General features: G+C 39.4%; 1 protein-coding gene across 4 annotated transcripts in view; it reads left to right on the top strand.

Moving 5' to 3' along the window:
• Positions 1–16,141, top strand: part of NBAS (NBAS subunit of NRZ tethering complex) — a 350,592-nt gene that overhangs the window by 293,501 nt on the left and 40,950 nt on the right. Inside the window, exon 49 of one of the 4 annotated variants that reach the window (XM_039531044.1) lies at positions 15,610–15,660. The exons of 2 other annotated variants lie outside the window; for them this stretch is intronic. In XM_039531044.1, the coding sequence (XP_039386978.1) occupies positions 15,610–15,639 (30 nt within the window). In that variant the 3' untranslated portion in view covers positions 15,640–15,660. Of the gene's footprint in view, positions 1–13,464; positions 13,573–15,609; positions 15,661–16,141 lie in introns of those variants that run through there. One more of the 4 variants, XM_039531045.1, reaches the window with a different exon arrangement.

The following is a 16,141-nucleotide window of genomic DNA, read 5'->3' as shown; positions in this document are numbered from 1 at the left end:
TTTCACCTTCCTCATAGCATTCTGGAGGCCAAATAGATGGTGATAATAAGGATAAAAGAGACAATTTTAAACAAACAAAACAAAAAGTGGAAGATATGGAGGGGGACTGTAGGAATATTGTCACAACTTGTATCCAGTTCAGGAGATAAGAGGCTTCAAGGGTCCAGCTACCAGAGTAAACCAGATCATGGGTCTCAACTTGAGGCAAAAGACAGTCTTAAATCTAGGCAGACTGAGCTCCCCTTCATAGTACCCTATTTCATGCTTGCTAGAGGGAAGGAGGGATTCAGTACTGGGCTGAATTATGAATTGAGCAGTGGAGGTTTGCTAAGATAGCCAGCCCTCATTCCTTGGTTATATGGCGTGAGGTCATTTATCTCTGAACTGAACCCAGTTAATGCCTCATAGATTGTGGGGGATGGAGGGGAATTTTAAAGTTAAAAAAGTTGCAGCCTGTCATATCTCTGTCCTCATTTTCCTTTGTATCCTGATGTAATATATAAGTACGGAAGCTAAGTTTGTGCAGGGGTTAATTTTTTACTTTCTGTTCATATGGATTTCATTCGATGAGTTACCATTTACTTTAAAAAAAAGAAAAAAGTTAATTGGTTGCCATAGCTGTGCAATAACATATACTGTGTTATCTGAAAGAGTTCTGAGTAGCTTTTTTATCTATGAATATAATCAGAATTTTAAACTTACTATATTATTATAACTACCTTCCTTGGGTAGTTCTGTGTTTATCAGCTTGATACCAAAGTGCTCTTGTTAAGAATCACAAATGCATATAAAAATTGGAGGAGTGTTAAATTGAAATATACTTTCAAATTACTAATGTGATACTGGAATAAGAATCTGCATTTGGATCAGTAGCATGAAAAACTTGAAGATTATTCACAGAAAGTGTTTTTTTATTTAACACAGCATAAAAATGCATAAGCATTTTACCTTACCCATGTTATCATGTTGGCACACTTGCCGGATGTCATTATGATAGAAAATTTAATTTTGACAAATATTCATTTGCACAAACACAATTTAAAAAAAATATTTTAATCTATTAGCAAAAAGAGATTAGAAAAAATGGACTTTATGTAATTATTGTGTTGATAATCAGAGGGTTGTATACTGGGATTGTGCACATACTAATGTTAGTATTACTCATAAGCAAATGCCTAAAGAGCAAAAGTATGGACTTGAAGGGAGAAATGCATGACACTGATATAAAAGTTTAAAATTAAAGGGCATCTTTTTTAATCTTGGATGCCAAAAAGTAGGTGCATAGACCCATATTTAGGCACTTCAATACATGGGCTGATTTTCAAAGTTTGTGGTCACCCAGAGTTTCTGCTGACTTTAGCTGGAATTGTGGCTACTTAGCACCTCTGAAAATGAAGCCTAACTTTAGGTGCCTAACTTGAAAGCTTTGGCCTCAGTGCCTTCTCGAATATAACAGCCTACTATGAAAGTGATAAAGTAAACTATGTATTCTTTAGAATAGCACTGATAGAGCAGTTTATATTCCCTCTGACTCCCATTATTTTTCATTCTTCCTATGCAAAAAAGGAGTGGGAGGAGAGGCTTGAATCTCTGTACCTAGAACTTAGCAGTATGAGAGAAGTACTTTTTATATGGAAAAAGGTTGTGAGTCTATATAGGGTTTTCAGCCCCACTTCATGTTTTAAATAAGGATATGTACTTTTATAAATAGTTTATAAAGGGTTAATAAATGATTAACGGCTGTTAGATGTGAGTAACGTGTCCTTATAGATGTTTAAATCGCACATCAGTAGAAGGCATTGATGGTTGTAGGTGATGGCTTAAAGCAGCCTATTTACCTGTCAATTGGCACTCAGTTGATATGGGTTTTTAAATTATTAATTAAATTATCTATTAATGATACTAAAGTCTTTTAAACTACTTATAAATATACCCTTAATATAATATCTTACATATATTAAATTACTTCTTTGCCATGATTGCAGAGTGGAAAACATAGATGGCCTCTTACAGAATACAAATAAATATATTTTACATTCTGCCCACATTTAATCAGTTTTATGCATTAGACCATGCATGAACGTTTACTGAACCCATATACATTCCTCAGTAAAGGTTTGGTTGTGTGCTGCATATCAAACAGATTATGTATTAAACTATACACAAATGAGTTCAGAGAAAATAGTTCTTGGCTAACTTCACAAAGACAGGCACCTTATGATATGACTGAGGCTCTCTTTAACACCTCACTGTTACAAATAGTGCTAGATCTTGTTTGCCTTACTCACTGATTTTAGTGTCAGCAGGCTTTGGTCTGTGGTTTGTAAGATTATGGAACGTTTTGCAATATCTGTATACAGTTGAATAAGGGCCTGATTTTCTAAAGTGGTGAGCACCTGTGACTAAGGCGCTTCAGTAGGATCAGAAGAATTATACCACATCAGACCTGTGGTCTGTCTAGTGCATTATCCAGTGTCTGGTACCGGATGCTTCAGAGGAAAGTGCAAGAAAACCTGCCCTTAAGGAACTTTTCTCCTTATTCTCAGTAGCTAGAATCTGATTTATGTCCTGGAGATTAAGTTTATAGCCCTTCCAAACATTTCTTTTTAAAAAAAAATTATATTTATAATTGAATATCTGTTATGTATTTTTGATAGTAGACACTTCCTTTTGGCCTGAAGGTCCGTTCAAAAATACTGATTATGATAGCCTAAGTGCTTAGGGCATTTACATCTGTCCCTTCCTTTGCATGTTACTTCATGCCCCATCTTTCCAATAAGTGGAATATTCTACCCAAAGAACTCTAGCCTGCCTGCCTGCAGTTTCATTAGAAGTGAAGTTTAAAGAAGAAGGGGGGAAAAAATCTCAAATTAGCAGCTCAAGTTGTCATTCATCTGATAGTGGAAATGACAGAGTTTTCTGACTAGAGGCAAGTTTTCATGCCTATGGATAACCCTGCCAAGATGCATGATTTCTAAATCATCCAAGACAGATGGCTATCCGGCCTGAGATTTAATCTAAATCTGCTATGCTGGCAGCCTATCAAGAATTTGAAGACAGTAGTTCCTTCAGACTTTGCCCATATGGTTTGCATTCCATCCTATTGATCATCATTGTCGCTCGCCTATAGATCCTTTCCAGTTCCTCTACAACTTTTCTATACATGACCAAAATTGGAATATTTTAAACTGGTCTACATTAGTTAAACAAATTTATCCAAAAACTAAAATTCCACATGATATCCTTGGCCTCAATAATTCCCTCACTAGAGGAAGTCATGTCATTCGCAGCTCTAGACTTCTCCATCCAGCCCGCAGGAGATTCCTCAAGTTCCACTTCTACCAAGATAATTGCTAAATTGGAGTCCTTCCCTTCGATGTGGCTACAGCACACAGGGTATTTACAAAAGTTTCTTCAGAGGTGGCTGCTTGGATGAGAAGGGAAGGATTCACAGTCTTCCCATACCTTGATATCTGGATTATCACAGGCCACTCCTATGAGGATTCTACAGGTCAACCTGTGTTCTGCGTCAGTCATGAAAAATCCACATTGACACCCATGGAGTGCATAGACTTCATAGGGGAGACAGTAGACTCAAATACAGAAAGAGGACATTTACTTCTTGAAGGATTTCAGGTCATGAGCACTGTCATCCACCAGGTCACTATTAGACCCAAGAAGTCAGTCAGAACTCTCCTTTTCCCTCCTTGGCCACATGCCTTCATGCACACACATGACCACCATTCATCAGGCTACATCTATGAGCCACAAGCCTGGCTTCTCTTGGTGTTCTCACCAGAGAAGGGTACCATAAAAGCCAGGGTCACAATTCCATCCATGATATTAGCCTCTCTTCTCCAGCAGACAAAACCGGAGAAGTTTTGGTAGGAGTCCCTTTCCTCACACCGACACCTCAGGCAACCATCATTACCAATGCCTCCCTCTTGGATTGGGGTGCACACATGGGTGGTCATATAGCACAGGGCATCTGGATCTACCAGAAGCCCAAAATACACATCAGCTTATTGGAACTCATGGTGGTCTTTTGGGCCTGCAATGCCTTCCTGCCACTCATCCAATCCAAATATGTTTAGATAACATTAGACAACATCACAGTATGTTATATAAACAAGCAAGGGAGAATGAGAGCTTTCTCTGTGTGCATAGAGGTAGTCACCTTGTGAAATTGGTGCATCAAACATTACATAATAAATTCCCTGGCAGACTGCCTGAGGAGATATGTTTCTGTGAATTACAAATGAGAGATTCATGATTCATTTTTCAGCAACATCTTCGTTCCATAAGGAAAGCCATCCTGGGACCTTTTTGCTTCAAAGGTGAACCGGAAGCTTCCTTGGTACTGCACCAAAGCAGCCCTGGGGAAGAACTCTTTGGGAGATGCCCTCCTGAGGTCGTGGAAGGTTCACCTGAGATATTCTTTCCTTCCAGTTCCTTTGATGTCACAGGTTTTATGAAAGCATCCCATAGCGTGGCAACCTCAGCAATGGGTGCTCCCCCTCATGGTCCTCCCACCAAACTGTCATATTGGGACACATGAGCGTTATACAGAACCCAGAACATGCAGCCCTCCAACTCATCCAGGTCCATAACACCAAGATCACAGAGATCACCTTCACCTTCTGCCCCAACCTCCCCAGAAGCTCTTGAGGAGGAAGCAGAAGCAGTTGAAGAGCCACCAGAGGGTGACACCATCCCACCCACTCACATCTCCTCCATCTCCTGATGAAACAATAATGCCTCCTCCTCCCACGTCAGGCGATGACTTTAAATCCTTCCAGGAATTATTTAAACGAGTGGCTGACTCCTTTGACATTTCCTTGGCAGAGCTGCTGGAGACACAGCATAAGCTGACAGATATTCTCTATACATCTCCTACTGCCAAAATTGCACTACCCATTATGGACCTGGCAAAAACTGTCTGGCAGACGCCAGCTACAGCTCCACCTTCTTATAAAAGAGCAGACAAGAAGTACACTCCCAAGTTGACCCCTATATGTCCCTGGACTCAGTAGGCTGGGTCGAGCAGCACTTTCCATCTGCCACCCTTATATGCCCCAGGTTCAGCACATCCCTATCTGCACTTTCACTTTACAATTGTTCTGGTAATAACCTACTTGATGAGCAAACCCCGCAGATTTTTGGGTGCTGTAGGGATCTTTAGGTACGAGGACCGTTGCTGCAGAGCGAATGGGAAAGCCAAAAAAACACCTACGAGGGTTGAGGGGAGGGAGAGAGGGTTGTGTTCTCACCACTCCATGAAGCTTGAATCGATTGGGGTTCACAGGTGGTGGTGCTGGTAACTGAGGGTCCGGAGTTCTGGAGACAGGCAGAGCCACCAGCATGATCAGTCAGGAGAAGATGGAGTCCCAATGAAACTGATACAGATGTTGGATACAAGCATCAGAGCACTTACTTGAACGTGGGCAGGGGTTTTTGTAGGGAAAGAACAATGGTTCAAGGGAGAACACTAGATTTGTTTCTGGGTAAACGGATGGCTTGAGGGAGTGTATCAAAGTAGTTTTGTTCAGGCTAGACAATTGGAACTGATCATTCCTGGCTATGGGCGATGTTCTTTCGAGGCAGTTCACAATGCAGTTAGGCAGCTTCAGTATTTTGGATACCAGTAAAGGATTTATTACAGAATTGATCTGATAACTGCTGAGCTGGGTGTGTGGAGGCATGGGTTCATTAGCATCTGGAGCAGAGATTCCCCCATGATGCAGTGCTTCCCTGCTTTTCTGGTCCCAGAGTTCAGTGCAGTTCTTGCCTTGGAATCTCTGTTCTCCATTTTGTATGCTAATAGAGATGCCTCCTTATCCCATCTTTGATACAAATGAGGTTAGGGGAGTTTCCTTAATCCTGTCACCCTTGTCCAGAGGGGTTTAGCTGTGTCTCCCACTGCCTTTTCATTGCTTTTTGTAAGTCTTTCTTCTGATTGGCTTTGGTTCAAGCAGAGGCTGGGGGGAACAGGGGGAAGATCTTTCGTGAGTCCGACAGGATGGGTACTGTGCCCTGGTTCCCCAAGAACACAGAGCTGATAGGTAACATCCATTACTCACCTTCCCTTCTTCTGCAATTTCATTACACTGCAGTATGAATGGGAAACTGGAGAAGCATTGGCCCACACTGCTCTTTATGTCCTCAGTTGGGAGCACAAGTCTAGGTATGGTGCATGTGCAGACCAACGGACACTGTTCACATGAAATTCCAGGCTCAGGGATATGTTCCGCATGCGTATCTCTCATGTGGAATATAGATAGGCACCGCACATCTCTAAGAACCTCCAGTTACAGATAACTAACTGCAAATGGAGATGTGAAAGACATTTAGTATGGCAAGGAGCAAAAGGTCTTGACTCTCCATCCCATCTTTTAGATAGACTGGGTGCTCTCTAGCTCCATCTGATATTTTGGGAGATGGACAACAGATCCACTGTCTCTTCTGGCCCATTCTGTGAGAGGATATTTCTTAGCCAAGTATCTGTAAATGCCCATGTTCAGGTTTGCAATCCCCATTCCCTATCTCACGCAGTCCTAAGGAATGTCCCACTGCTCTCAATTCCCTCATTCAGCCATCTTTGGCAGACCCCTCTTTCTACCCTGAATGGATGGGTAATCCCTTGGTTTAGACTCCCCATTCTCCTTGACCTTTCTTGGTGTGGTCTATATCCTCTATATCCTGTCAACACAAGTACTTCAGTTTAACATTCCCAGTTTGGTGGAGTAGTTTCTTTATCGGGTCCTCAACTCTGTAACTTGCTCCCTGCCCTGGGGCCAACAGAGTGAATTAATTTGCTTTTAGAGTGTGCTGCAAATCTCTATTTTCTCTGAGTTTTACTGAGGAAACAGGTTGCAGTATGTGACTTATATGTGGTAATTAATTATTATTTGGGGCATCTGAGTTTTCTTCATCATGAGACGTTACCTATGGAAGATTTGCATTTTTACATTCAGTGTCTTTCTGTATATTATAAATGTTTTCAGAAGCACCCAGCATCTTGGGCTGATTTAAAGAAAAATAAATAACTGAAAAAATAAAAGGTTTTACTTTTGTTAGTTCTTTAGGGTCAGTAATAGTTATATGTATTTCATTGGCCAAATGGCCAGCTAAATTCCAGTTACAAAATCTTTACTGTTGATTTTCACACTGAGTTAGCAGTGTGAACAGTTACTTTGCAAAAGTTCTGTTTGACTTGCATACTTACAGATTTTGTATGGAAGTAATGGTGAATAAAGATGCAACAGTTGGGTATTATTTTGACTTTTTGACACCAGTCCGATGTTTTAAAGCCTTCCTCTCCACCCATAATTCACCCTGTTTTGTTCATGTATTTTAATTTAATTTTAATGCCCACATAATTAATTAATTAATTAATTGCAACAAGCTTTTTAACCATGAAGTGGCTTGCATAGTGACTTATCTTATGCATATAGTCAAGAATGTACCCCGAGTGGGTAATGTAAGGAATGATGATCTAGTAGTTGAAGCATAGGACTGGGACTTGGGAGAGATTTGGGTTCAATTTCTGGCTGTGCCAAAGACTTCCCGTGCAACCATATCTGTGCCTCAGTTCCCCAATTGTAAAGTAAGGATACTACTTCCTTTGTCAGCTTGATCTATTTAAATTGTAAATTCTTCACGGCAGGCATTGGCCTGTATTGTGTTTACATGGTATTTAACAGGATGGAGTCTTTAAGTATTATCATAATACAAATAATTGTTTCCACTATAGCTCTTAGAATCCTGTAATACCTAAGCACAGTGTTCCACTTCCACTCAGGAAGCGTTAGCTCTTGAATTCTTCCTTCACTTTTTCTAGGGCTAAAGAAAAATATTTTGTGTTATTTTAGTGTAGTATTTTAAAATATAGCCCATATAACATCCACACTGTTTTGAAAGCCGAGCAGCTGAGAATAAATATGAATGTAATGCATTTTAGCAGGGGTTCAGGATGACACAATATATTGTAGCAATACTGCTCAAATTCTGCTCAATACTGCTCAATATATTGTAGCAATTCTGTTCTTAATGCCATATTAATTCAAATTTACATTGTAGCCAAGGATATGCCAATATTTTGAGATGTTTACATTTACAATCTGGTAAAAGTAATAAAATGGAACTTACAAACATGCAAACAGTAAGTTGTTGATTGAAACTCCAAGACAGTAAGAGCAGAAGCATTTGTGTTTTATCTATCAGGCATTGATTTTAAGCAAAAATATATCTTTTTGTAACATCCAGGCAATTATAATAAAGGAAAACGTTTGCTGAGTTCTGAATCTTCTTCCCCTGCCAATGCTCACCAATGTTTGTCTCAGAACATTAGTAGTATCTAAACAATGTCCACTAAAACCAAGAGTTTTCCTTTTCTTAGAAGAATAAAAATGTATTGAGCTGAACACATTTCAGTACAAAAAAGCTCTACTTAACATAGTTGGTGAGCAGCAAAGTAGACTGAATTTTTTTTGGCCTGTCTGACTGAATCATTTCCTTTTCACTGTAACTTTTCAATCATTCAATTTTACGGCAAAAGATATCTCCAGGTTACCAGCTCCAGGTTCTCCAATTATATGATTTAGGCAATACAGCATTTACAACTCTAGCAGATGTTTCCATATTTTAGGAACGATGAAACTTTCTATAATGGATTTCAGTGCCTCAAGTGCACAATTTAGAATAAGCACCATACAGTGTTGGCTAAAATTAAAAAAAAAAAAAAATGTAACAAACTAGAGGGAGTGACCCAGCATAATACCATGCCACAATCTTTGTCACTTCTGCCTTTGCCATCTTTGCCTCAGTCCAAAACTATTTGCTCATGATTTTTTAAAAGTTGATAATCGTATAATTTATACAGTATAGTATTTCCTTTAAAAGCTACAGTGTCAACGGCTTTTTACAGGAACTGTTCACATATTGACTCATCTTCAGGAGTGTCATAATATGTTGAATATACATAAAGCAATAGCCACACTATGAGAAAAAGGAAAAAGATCAAACTTTTGAGTCACTGAAATTGGATAGCAAATATCTTGGAGGATGTCAGTGCTTTGAAGTCTTATGGCTTCTAACACCTTTAATCTATAGGCGACAGAGAAAAATGTACACTTTAAAAAAAAAGTGTGCTTTACATGAAATCCTGAGCATTTAATGCATAAAGATCTTCTTTTTATCCCTGTACCTGCAGCAAAGAACATGCACTCAGAGTATGCAGTAAGTGGTAGAATTTCAGATAAATCTGTGCTCAGATACCATAAAGCTGAGTGGATTAGAAAAGCCCGAGACACGTGCTAAATTGCTTTTATTATTTATACCATTCAAAAAAAAATGTGAAACTCCTATATTTCATGTTTTCGCACCTGAAGCCAATGTTTGTTGTTGCTGAAAATTTGAAGTAAAAGCCCCTGAAAACTCATGTGATGCAATTGAGCATTAGCAGTAAAAATGGAGAACTGCAATAGGTTGTTTGATAAAACATTGGACTCCAATGGTAGCTTTTTTGTATTCAGGTAATTATTTCAGTTTTCAAGAGATATGCAAGAAGCAGCAAGGTCAAGATTATTTCTGTATATGAGTAGATGATTGAACGTGCTGTGTCAAATCCAGGCAATCTATTACTGATAAGTTGACTGTAAGTATTAAAGAAATATAGCTGTTGTGATGGCTAAAGTCACCTAATTCAATGAGGTGCAGTGTGGTTATGCTCCAAGACAACAAACATGAAATATCAGAGATAAAAGGAAAATTAAATTCTGGCTTCTGAAATGGTGTAGCGGTTGCAGAATACAACTGAAATAATCGGTACACTTATGAATTCCCAAAACATGTTTGGGTAACTGGATTGATTAATTCTAGGAAAAACTGGGTCAATTTACTTTCATGAGTACCACTTTTTAATTCCTTTCACAAGCCAACTTACACCCATTGTGTTTAATATTTGTATAGGTAGGAGTAAAACTTGAACACAAAATTGTTTTATTGTTGCTTAAAAAGATGATCATGTTAATGAGGAATTAGGGCAAACCGAGCTGGATCTCTCATGTTTATCAAAAACTAACTGCCGAGTATAATAAAGCATCTGCCATGAAACAAATGTTCATGGAAACGTTTGTCTGTTACTACATCTACAGGTTAAGTTTGTCTTTATAATGCTGCATTATTTTGTGGCATTGAGAGAAGGACACTTATCTCTATGGTAGACTGCACTCAGAAATGCTGTGGGTACACTATCATTTGATACCTTGGTACACTACCTTTTTCTTATCTTGTAAAATTAGATGTCACTGTGAATAGATTGTGGTTTGGTTTAGTTTAGTGGTGGTTGTGGTTTCAGAAGCCTTGGAACAAAACTCTTGAGCAAGGAGTTTTAAAGAGTGTGGCAGAGAAACTTGTCACTGGGTAACTGAGCGAAATAAAAAAATTTGAAAAGAATTTAAGGCTATGACGGATAAAGGCCACAGCAGGGAGCAAATAGCAGTTTTTTTTTTTTTTTTGATTTATTTTGTTGATGAGGACTGGGGATGCAGATGCATTACAGGTAAGTTAGTTAGAAAAGTTTGTTAACATGTCCGAGGGAATTGGAGGAAATCCTCCAGGGACATAAGCGCTCCTGTAGGGTCTCAGCTCCAGAAGCAGAGAAGAGTTTCTGGGGCAAGCATCCTGTTTCCCACACGTGTAGGGACACTTACCATGCCCCATGCATGTAGCAAGTAATCAGGTATCATTGCGTGACTGGGCATTTCAAAGCATCCTCTCTCTATCTCTGTGTTCCTCAGCAAGCAAATGATATTTCAGGATAACCTGGTTAAAAATCAGGAATTTAAGGAAACCGATGATCTTTTTCTGTTTGGTTAAATCGTGGGCTACCAGCTGCGCATCATGGCTACATGCAAGCTGTGTCCTCTGTTGTGTCCTGAAGATCTCTGTGAGATCTGTAAGCAGTCACTATTAAGATGAAAAATCACATGAAATGTAATGAAAGATGCTGTGAAATCTGATGTGTTGTGAATAGTGAATGTGTTCTGTAAATGAAAAAGTTATAAAATGTATCTCTGTAAAATGTATCTTTCCTTTTGCAGCTCTCTCCCTCAGTCCCTCCTCCCCTCCTCCTCAAGGCTAAAACAGATAGGCAGAAAGGAGAAGAGAAAAGAAGAAGATGAAGAGTTCTCAGATATTAGATAAGAAGCAATGAAATGAAAGAGGAATGTGTGGAGTGGGGGATTTTGGCCAAAGAGAGAAGGAGAACAGTGAGAGGGAGGGGAGGAGGAGAGATGAGGGAGAGGACAGGAGACCGAGATGAGTGGCAGCGGCAGAAGGAGGGAAAAGGAAAATCAGCGGGGCAGGGCAGAAGATCAGCGTGGCGGGATGCAACTCTGGGGCTGCTGCGTGATCACTGACAGCTGCCCGCGCCTTGTGCTTCAGGAACGGCAGCAGGATCACAGAGTGCCGCTGCTGCCCCAATGGCTCCTAAAAAAAAAAAAAAATTTTAAAAATGAGTTTTGGTATGCATTGTTTATTTGCATAAGGAAGCTGTGAGGAGAGGGGAGGACTGGACAAGGGGGTTGGGTGTAGGGATCAACAAACACAGCAGTCACACTGTACTCCTGGCCATTGATGAAGCTTGCTTCAAAGCTTCTCTGATGCTGCTGCCTCTGGTGCCTGCTGCTCTTCCTTCTCTGTCTTCTGGGCTGCATCAATGGCCCCTCAGCCTGCCCCTCCGCCATAAAGGTCCAGCCACCTTACTCCTCCCTGTACTTCCCCACACAGCAGTGTGGAGAATACAGCATACAGACAACAGAGGTTACATTGGTTTGGCTAGTAATGTTGCGGGTCAGCAGTAATGTGCAGCCAAATGCACATTCCACCACACACTTGCACACTGCCTCTGCACTTGCTTGCTCAGATCAGACCACTGTCCTGTCTGGCTGCCTGCTGGGCATGGCTCCATGCATCATCAAGCAGGGGGGTGGCCCCCCCAGCCCCACAGGCATTTTTTCCACATCCCCATCAGTTTTCTTTGGTTTCAAGTCTAGTCTGCTGCTGCAACTTAAACAGAGAAACATGGAATACGCGAGCATCATGAACTCCCTCCATATCCCTCGGATGTTGGATGTTTGACCTCATGAACGATCCTTGTGATCCACCAGTGCTTGATACCATTGAAAAGTACCCTTCCCGGTTTTGCCCTGGTGCTGTGGTGCTGCTAAGGCTGCCTGGTGGCCCCCCCGCCATCCAGGGTTCCATTATCCAGCGCCAATCCAAACCCACCTAGCAAGTGTCCCAAATCCAACCTCTCTCGTAGAGCAAGCTTAGTATAGCTTGCGCTTTTTCAGCTGCTTGCCCCACAGCAGCTACTTCAGACCCAAAATTGATTCCCCACTGACTGAGATTTTCCAACTTGCAATTGACCAGCACTGAGCGTAGCTGTCTTTGTCCTCTGAGGGCTGCTGCTATCGCTCTGATCTATTATATGGCGGCAGGGGGCATCTTGGTACAAGGTCCAAGAAAGTGCCCAAAGTTCCATGAAAGTGAAAAAGTGCCACTGAAATGCGCCCCACCTGCCACTGGGAATCGCCCCACACCAGTCAGTGCTGCTTTTCCCCCCAAAAATCGGCGTTCAATGGATAGAATCATTTAATGTTTAGTGTGGCCCACCACACACGATTTTATAAAAATCTGTTTACAAAAAGACATACCCTGAGAAGGGGGTCTTAAGGTTTTACCTTCAGCTTATTTGTCTTTATGATATAGAACAATCTCCCTTTTTGTGTGTATTAGTATTTATATGTAGAAACTTCTTCCCTTAGTAGGTATGTGTTACCATTTATTTTTGTGCTGTGTAGTGTCAGGAAAACATTTTTAAAAATCAGTCTTTTCACACTTTTTTTTTATACACACATTAAACTGTCAGGTGCTCCACAGAATGTGAAAATTTACACTCTGAATAGTCTCACTAAAATCAGTAGGACTTCTCATAGTGTGTAATGTGAAGTATGTACCTAAATCTTTGCAGGATTGAGGCTTAATGCATTTTTAATATTGCAGTCATCCATGAATACTTTTAAGAAATGTGCATAACATGGCATATATATGTGGCCATCCTGGGTGGATTATGGCATAAGCACTATAGGCCCTAAACGTCTAGAGTCGTGATTATATGAAAATATCAGCTTTCATTTTTTAAAAAAAAATGAGTTTTTAGCCCTTACCGTTGCTCAGAAAAGCTTAAAAACATGAACCTAGCATAATCAATGCAATGTGATGTCAAGTGGCATGTCTAGGTTCTGTAATTGAATATTGAGTACAGGAGAAAAGTTCATGTCAAGATCTCATCCCACCTTTGAAGACCTTACTTCAAATAAAAAAAGCAAGGAAGGTGAAAGTAGCCATAGAGGTGATTACAGCCATCGTAATGCAGTTTTGCTTTTTCATTATACTTAGGATTGAGCTTTATTTCAAACTACCATCCTGTAACAATGCGCTAGCAATAGGAGATGATTGGAAGAGGAAGAAACATATGATAGATTGAAGAAGACAAAATTGTGGGGGGGGTTCCTTTGATGTGGAAAAAATAAATTTTTATTTGGTGAGTCTAGACAAAACTAGTAATTCAACAGAGGTAAGCTTGCCTTTCATCTGCCTCTTACCTTCACACTACACCACTTTCTTTCACCATTCCTCTACCACCCTGTTCATTTCTTTTACTGTTAATCTCTCTCTTCTGGCTCCTCAGGCATCTACAAATATATCCTTTCATTTCCTCTTAGAGCTGTGTGAATAACTGATTTTGTTGTTGTTTACTGACAGTTTAAAAAAAATCAGCTCGGGTCAAACCAAAACTACAATTTTTTTGGTGCATCGAACAAATCTGAAAAAATTCATTTCATTCTAACTGTTCAACCCCAAAATGACATGTTTTGTTTTGAGCCACTGTTAACCTTTTGCTTTAGTAAAAATAAAGGAAATAAAGGGTTAGAGTCACAAAATAGTGGAATTTGTGCTACTCTGCTCTGCTTCCTGATACCCAATAGCCCAGTGCTTAGGGCCCTTACCTGGGATGTTGGAGACTCTGTTTCAAATCCCCACTGTGGATTAGAGAGCCCCCAGGTGAATGCCCTAATCCTCAGGTTATTGGGGTTTTGGGGGGGGGGTGAGGCTTTCTGTTTCTCCAGTTGAAGCTATTCCACTTTATATTAAATACTTGACTAGTTATTGGGCCAAAGGGAGAGAATGTGTGGCTCTCTATAGATTAGTGGTTAGGGCATACAGCAGGGGTCAAGGTCAAATCCCTGCTCCAGCTGGGGAATTTGAACTTGGGTCTCCCACATCCAGGGTGAGTGCCCTAAACACTGGGCTATTCAATGTATGTGAGAGGCACCACCACCTCACTGGCACCCCAAATCCCTTTGCAAATCTGGCCAAAAAAGTTGAAAACTTTTGTGTTGACATTATCAAAATGAACCATTTTGATGTTTCCTAATTATTTTTCTATTTACCATTTCAACCAAAACAATTTGCCGAAATTGACATAAATTTGCAAAATGTCAAAATGTTTCTCAACCAAAATTTACTTTTTCAGGCAAAAAAAAAAAAGTTTGGATGAAAATTTTCCCCATCTCTATTTCTTTTCTTGAAAAATGAAGCTTCCCTCTAATCCCACTTGTTTCTCTAATAAATAGCGGTGACATTCATATTATGGTACCATATAAGTAGTGAACCTGAAATCTTAGACTAACATTTCTAGGCAGATAGTAGACATGTTTGTATTATTTAATATGGCTGATTACCTGTACTAAATATTTTAAATATCCAGTATTTTAAAATAATACTTCTTCAGATATTATTTTTATTTGAGACATTTTCAGATGCACCCTGGGGCTGGAAGCAAACTGTCAACATTGAATATATTAAAGCCATAAATTTGTGTAGGCATTTCAACAAATTAATGGGCAATCTGTATTTTCCAACCTCTTTTGAAAATGTTGCCCTTGTTTGAGTCACTCAAACTATGGGAACATGAGTTTTAGTCCTTTAAAGTTGCTATAGAACTGAGGAAAACTTTTTGGTCCAAGTGATGTTTTAGAACCACTTTTGGACTGAAAAAAATTAACGTTTAATGTTGTGTATCCTGACTGAGCTGAAGGTAATATTTGATGATTTGGAACTTTTCCAGATTTTTGGGAAAATGTTTTTCAGTGCAAAAACGTTCTAATGTTAGAGAGGAAGAATTTGTATTTATATATTAAAGCTATCTCGGTGCTAGGGAACAAATTATTTTTTAAACTGACAAAAATTTAACAGGTTGACAGTAATTAGATACATCATTTGAGAAGTCCTGTTTGTTTGATAGCCAAACTTTTAAAAATAAGCTTCTTCTCATTTAATAGCAGCCTCCATTTAATAGCCAGACCTTTTTACCTTGCACTTTTACCATGAGAGCTGAAGAAAGTAATTATATTTAATAGAACCTGTCCTCAATTGAAAGCCTCAGGGGAAACTAAGTAAATTCTAGAAGAAGCCTTGTTTTCTGAGTAAAGATGCATGGTGTACAGAGATGGAGAGGATTTTCTTTTTTTTAATTTATAGTACATATGGAGAGAAATATGTGCTAGTTGACAGCTGTTCTGTGTGGAAAACGTGAGTTAAAAATCAGCATCCAAATTTCCTTCTCCAGTGAATGAAGATTAGATGCCAATTTAGAGAGAACAATGGTCGTTTTTACTCTGTGTATTTGTGCAGGGGGAGAGGGTCATTTTTTTAAATAAAGTAATTTTACACAGTAATATATGTTGGGAAAATATCAGAGGAACTTTTTTTTTTTTAAAGGGCTAGGGAATTTTTAACTAATTATGTGAAAAGTTGGAGGTGGAGGGATCACTTGAATTAATCTCTTGTGTGGGTTTCATGTTATTTTAGGAACCTCATTCTAAGTAATTTCCCATCATCTATGTGCTTCCTAATTTCAAATGCATATAAATGAAGATTTAGAGAAAATTCCTTGGTCTGTGTTTCTGACTTGTTTTACAGTAGTAATATCCTTCACAGATCGAACACATCATATTTATTGTTACATAGGTATGGCAGAGTTAACTGATTTAGATCCTGTTCTTATATGGCT

This window comes from Mauremys reevesii, linkage group 3 (assembly GCF_016161935.1).
Source record: "Mauremys reevesii isolate NIE-2019 linkage group 3, ASM1616193v1, whole genome shotgun sequence".
Classification (NCBI taxonomy): Eukaryota; Metazoa; Chordata; order Testudines; family Geoemydidae; genus Mauremys; species Mauremys reevesii.
This window is presented reverse-complemented; position numbering and strand designations above follow the sequence as displayed.